The sequence below is a fragment of the Ailuropoda melanoleuca genome, chromosome 5 (genome assembly GCF_002007445.2).
Source record: "Ailuropoda melanoleuca isolate Jingjing chromosome 5, ASM200744v2, whole genome shotgun sequence".
NCBI classification, from domain to species: Eukaryota; Metazoa; Chordata; class Mammalia; order Carnivora; family Ursidae; genus Ailuropoda; species Ailuropoda melanoleuca.
Window position 1 is genome coordinate 29,228,271 of NC_048222.1, and position 6,227 is coordinate 29,234,497.

At 55.6% G+C, this 6,227-nt stretch overlaps 1 protein-coding gene across 2 annotated transcripts in view; it reads right to left on the reverse strand.

Moving 5' to 3' along the window:
* Nucleotides 1-6,227, reverse strand: part of GRM4 (glutamate metabotropic receptor 4) — a 137,733-nt gene that overhangs the window by 121,919 nt on the left and 9,587 nt on the right. For both annotated transcript variants that reach the window (XM_034660566.1, XM_034660567.1), the window contains exon 2: nt 3,553-4,447. In XM_034660566.1, coding sequence (XP_034516457.1) covers nt 3,553-4,071 — 519 coding nt within the window. In that variant the 5' untranslated portion in view covers nt 4,072-4,447. The remainder of the gene's footprint in view (nt 1-3,552; nt 4,448-6,227) is intronic.

Below are 6,227 nucleotides of genomic sequence, written 5' to 3' on the forward strand. Positions count from 1 at the left end.
TCTCAGGAAAAGATCCTATTGGCTCATTCACACTGTGGTGTAAATGACCTAAAGGGTGAACGGAGGTGAGGAACTCTGGTGGAAAGAAGATTCAAACCCAAACCTAACTGGCTTCAGAAGCTGGGCTGTCCCAACATAGCTTTGCGCATCCTTGGCCTTTAGGATCTCTTCCAAAAGATATTCTTTACACTCATCGATATTCCCTGTCCCAGGAAGAGAGAGCCAAAATGAGGATGAAGGAAGAGGATGGAAACAGGAAATAAGGGACACAAGCTGTCAAGTCAGATCACGACTTCCCAGAGTCAGGGCTTCTGGTCCCTGTGAAGGCCTGGGTCCCACTTCCACTCCAGTTTATCTGGACAGGCATTCTGGAAGGAGTCAGGCCTGGGAGCTGGGGACCTGACTTTCAGCCCTGCCCTGTCACTGAATTGGGGCTCAGATTCCACACCCGTAGGTTGGGGAGTTGGCCCCTCCCAGAGCTACCAGTTTTGAGTCTGGCTCACACCCTGATCCTGGCTGCATCCCGTTAGCTTTTGCCAGGGAGGAAATCACCTGCAGTGCCCTCGAGTCCAGAGCTCCTCGCTGAGCCATGCACAGGAAACTCATCTCTTGGAGGAAGGGGAGCTATGATCAGAGCCTCTGGTGGAAGTTCCCAGCAGGCCGCACTTACTGGCCGTGGCAGAGCAGGGCTGGGGCCGCAGCGGTGCCCGTTGAAAGAGACACTGGACACAGCAGCTACCCCGGCCTGGGCTCCCCTGCCTCATGCTCTCCAGCCAGGGGACCCCGCTCCCGACCCCCCGACCACCAAAGTTCAACCTTTGTGCCTCTGTAAATGGCTTTTAAGTTTCTCACCCAGCCTCTCATTTCTATCAGGTTAATTACTGAGGAGTCCTCTTGTTGCCAGCCTAGAATATTAACGTTGTTGAAAGGAACCCAGGGAACGCAGACCACAGACGACTGGCTCCCTCTGGCTCTCTCCCCATCTCCCCTGCCCTGCCTCTCCCTTTCCAACATGTCCCCCTGCCCCTCATTCCTTCTCTCCTCCCCAGGCCTCTACCTCCCAGTCCCACCTCGCTTTCTGTGCAGCCAGGGAGACTCCTGACCCCTGCCCCAACCCACTCACCTCTCTGCAATCTGAGGACACACAGATGAAACTGAGGACTCGGCCATGCTCCTAGGTGACCAGATGGACAGAGAAAATTAAACACCTGGGAGCCCCTAGGCTGGTAAGCCACCTTCACCCCACCAGAGACCCTTCCCCAGCCAGACAGGGACTAGCACAGAAGTCACAGTGCCCTCCCGTGTGGGGTCACTGGATGCCTCACCCCAAAATATCCATGTTTCCAAGAACACGTGAGTCCTAACGCTCACAGATACCATTCTTGGAGCCTTTACCCTGTGTCGTGACACCTCTCCACTGCTTTGAACTTCTCCACCTCCCTATGAAGTGGGCACTGGCTCACCCCTGGGAGATGGCAGGGGGGCACTCACTGATCACAGCCACAAGGGCGCCATCAGGCTGTCATCTGAAACAACCAGAGTCACCGAAAGTGTTTAATAAAAAGCTCCAATAAGAAAACTGCAGCAGCCCTACCTGTAGTCTGGCCTTCTCCAAGGCGGGAAGGGGGTCTAGGCCCCACCCAGATGAACTGACAAGGAGTCTGGGGCTCATCCCCTCTGCTGATGGACCCAGGTGGCCTCACCTCTCAGGCCTGGGGCAGGCGGGCTGAATCGATGACTCAGCTAGCCTGAGCCACCTCCAGGCCCTGGCCTGGGCAGCTGAGCCCTGCTTCCTCCTCCACTCTGGCTCTCTACTCCTCAGTGCAAGACAGGGCAGGTGGGAGAGCTGGACCAGGCTACCCATTCCCAAACCACCTATGAGGAATGACCTCTGGCAGCACAGCCCCCGAGGGGTTGTTCCAATTGTCTGCTGCAAGGGCAAAGTTTCCTTCAAGCCTTCTGTTTCATCTTAATTTGGCATTCTCCATAATGCATCCATTTGCTTGAAAATTAAGATAGTGTTTCCATCTGGATCATCAAGTAAAACAAACGCTCCAGGAAGAGTAGGTGAGGACCACATGGCACATGACCCCTCAAAGTTCCAACCCCCACCCCACGCTGTGACAGGACAACTCCAGCTCACTGTCTTTCCCACCGACCCCCACCCCCCTGCCCAACATGGTAGCCTTCTACACCATTCATCCCCACTTCTACCCAGGCCCCTACGAATGCCCCCACATACTATGTATCATGGGACTGGGCAAGTGGGCTCTAGAAAGGCTCCAGGTGACAGAGTTCCAGCCTCAGCACTTCCCACTCTGCATGGGCCCAGACAGGCTTTCTCAGTCCACTGTGCCTAGCTCCGGAGACTTTGTGGAGGGAAGGGGCCGCCTCGAGAGGCTGAGAACCTGACACCAGGGTGAAGGAGGGACCCAGCGGCCTCTTCTGTGCATTCCTTCCTCCTCCTCCAGCATATTCTCCCCCTCTCTCCCCCCCCACTCCCCCCCACCCCTTACACACACACACAAACACACACACATGCACACACAAGCACACAGAGCAAACAAGGCAGGCTCCAAGAGAAGAGCGGCTCATAATTATTGGTGAAATGCTTGTAATGTTTTTCTCTCTACCCGGTAGCTTTCAGTTGTTTTAGCAGCTTAGCGAAGCACTTGGCTCCAATTGAATTGCAAATCAGCAGCTCTTGCCCCAGGAAGAGAGGAAGGGAGGTAGCGAGGAGGGGGCAGGGAAGGATTCCCGAAGGAAAGGGAGAAAGGTGTGCAAGGAGAAGGGCAGAAGGAAGAAAATGAGCAAGGGAAGCTTGGTTCCAGGTGGGGAGCAAGAGCAACAGAGATGGCCTGCTCTTGCCAGGCCCTGTCCCCATCCTTCCCCATTCTGTGCAGGTGCTGTAGCCCAATGTCCCAGCCAAAAAATCAAGACACGTTTTATAACCATAATCCTGGGGTGGAGTGGGAGGGCCACACTGGGCTTTCTCAACTACTAGAAGAAAAACATATCTTTCTTGGGAATCGCAATTATTTGAAAACAACGTCAAAACAAAAGTCTTGCTTTAATCTCTCTGGCAATCTCCAACATTCAGATTTCCGTTCTACCTATCTATCTCTTTGACTCTGTTTCCCTTTCTACCTGTATTTCTACATATCCATCTGTCTGTCTTTTTACATATCTGTCCACCTATCTCCTCCTCCCTTCTGTTGTTCGCCAGCACTTCCTTTTCCTCTCTTGGTTCAGAATTCCCCACAGAGGAGCCGAGTTGATCAAGGAGCTCCGGGCTGCGTCAGCACCACGGTCAGCACCACGGTCAGCACCACAGAGCTGGGTCCCTCCCAGACACCTTCACTCCGCTGAACCTAAGCTCTGACCACAGGACTGCCCCCCAAATTCTCAGATACTGCTGGGGGGAGTAACAATCTCCCTCAGAGTCCAGGAGGGAAGAGGAGAAAGAAACTAGCCAGGCCCGGCACCCTGGGTGTGGAGGGCTGGGGCTGTTGGTGGAAGCCCACCTCTGGGGCCAACCAGTCAGGCACTAACCTTGAAGAGGCGAAGGATGTTGGCCACCATGATGGAGACTGAGCTCCCCGAAGCACCGATGACGCCCACCACACGTTCAGGTTTGGTGATGATTGGTGGGCCGCCACTGCCACAGCGGACCTCCGTGCCATCCTTCTCGATGAGCGCCTGCACAAAGGTCAGCGACTGCTCGAGGGCATGGGTGTCCCTCGAGCAGGTGTCCAGAATGCGGGCGCCCAGCGTGATGTTGGGCAGCAGGTCCGGGTCATTGTTGATGCGATCCAGGGCAAAGAGCATGGCCTCCAGCCGGTGGATGCCTTTCTCCTTCTTAAGTTCTCCGCAGGCCTTGCCCTCCGAGCCCCGGCCGTGCACTGGGAACAGGCCTCCCAGTGTGATGTCCCCATCTATGCGGATGGAATTCATGTGGGGGTGGCCCTTGGGCTTCCCCAGGGAGGAAGGCACCCAGGGGCCATAAAGGCTAAGGAGCAGGCAAAGAGGCAGTCGGGCCCACCACCAGCCCCAGCCTGTCTTCCCAGGCATCTCGGAAATCCCTAGAGACCCATGAACGGCAGTCCCCACTCCTAGCCTTGGCAGGCCCCTGGCCCCACAGCCTGGGTGAGCATGGGTGGGACAGCCCCCACAAGTCTCTCCACGGCAGCTTCAGCAGCGGGGTGGCTGAGGGCGGCCAACGGGGTAACCCATGCTGGTGCTCCTTGCCACTCAGGCAGTGCTCAGTTGCCCACACGGGCCATGCCCCCAGACAGCCGGGAGTGGCCAGGGAGCAGCAAAGCTCTAGTCTTGGTCCCCACGTCCTGCAGGCCTGTTCTTGACGGATGAGTGTGAAAAGAGAATGCTCCTAGCTTGACGTATCTTGGCATCAAAGAGAAAACAGCTCCAATGCTCTCCTCCTACCAACCTTAGAAGGGAGAGAGAGAGAGAGAGAGAGAGAGAGAATCAAACAGAAGCCCAAAGAAGACATTAGCTATTCTGATCTCTCCTCAGGAGCCTGAAAGAAGGAGATGCTGGAGGTTATCGCCACAGGCTCCACAAATCTGAACTTGGTTTTCTCCCAGCTGCTGCTCAACATTGGTTCAAGTGGGAGAGCCTGAGGCAGAAATTAGGTCATGTTTGAAGATTTCACAAGGCCTGTACCCACTGCCATCAGAAACCCGGACGTCGGAGAGCACACTCCCCGGGAACAGCCTGGAACTGACTTGTGAGGAAGAGGGGTCTTCCTCAACACTCACCCCCATGAAGGAGTAGCAAGAAACCAGTTCCGCAGGGTCCGACCCCATTTTAGAGATAAGGAAACTGAGACCCAGATCAGGAGAACATTTTGCCCAAGTCACGCAGGTAGTGAGAAGCAAAACACCACACAGAACTCAGCTCCCCAGCTGCCAGCTCGGGAACCAGAGACACTTAGGGTCCTTGGGGACTCAGGGATAAGGAAAGCCAGCAAGGCCCCCTGCAGAAGAAACCAGGCTGGGAGCTGCTCACTCTGAATGCCAGGGAGAAGCTGGGGCTCTCCGGGTTCAGGACCCTCCTCCTGAATCGGGCATGCAAACTTCATATTTCCACCCCAGCTGCCCAGCCACCCCGGGGCAGAGGGTAACCCCAGGAGCTCCAAGCTCAAGAAGGCAAGACTCCTTTTCATCTGCTTGGCCTCCCTCCCTGACATCTTTCTCATGGTCTTTATCTCTCAATTTCTCCACTGCTCCTCCTCTCGCCCCCACTTCCTCCCTCTGAGAGTGGGGCTCAGGTTACGGACCGAGCTACTGCACATTATTATGATCATTGTCATTATTATTGTTGTGGTGATTAAATATTTATCTGCAAGGGTAGAGGAGAGAACACCAGCTCTTCCTCATTCTCACTGCTAATTTGGGCTAATTTCCCCTGGGGTTCCTTCCCTTGCCCCAGCCTCCCACTCAAAGCCAGCAACCTCCCTCCTCTCAACTTCGAAGGCCACAGGGAGAAGAGCTAGAAGCTGAGTCAGGGATTGGCTGGGGGGCTGACTCCCAGGCTCCCCTCCCGATGGGCTTGTCAAATGAAGATCTGCAAGCCACGTGCCCATTCTACGCCTCAGTTTCCCTAGCCATTTAGAAGAAGGGTTTGTTTTTGGATTAGGAGGTTTTCCTAGAGATGTGGTCCCCACATCCAGGTCAAGCAGGGGTCTCAGAGCCACATGTCCCCCACTTGTAATTCCCCCCACAGAGGCCCTGACTGCTCTGTTCTGGGGAAGGGAGAGGGAGGAGGGTGCAGCACCCCAGAGTCCAGCCTCAACTCCTGGGCTTCTCTAGCAAGCGCCTTCTGAACCCTCACCTCACCTCTGATCTCTCATCAAAATGCTCCCTCACCTGTTAACTCCTCAGAGGCCAAGAACACAGCTACTAATTCCCCTGCATCCCATTCTGCAGGGGAACCGGAAGCCTGGAGGCATCCCATAACCCTTCCAAAGTCACAGGACAAGCCAAGATGGGGCAAGACTCGGGGAGAGACCGGGGTCAGCCTGCAAGAAAGCTTCCTAATCCCACCATCCCCCAGGAAGCCAGGAGCCAGTGACCTTGCACAGGGGGTGGGGTGGGGGTGGGGATCAGTGCTTGGGGGAAGGTGAGATAAGAGCTGTTCAGATGCTGGGAGGGGGCGGCTACCCCTGGATGGAACTGTCATCTCATCAGACGGCTTCCCCCCCCCCC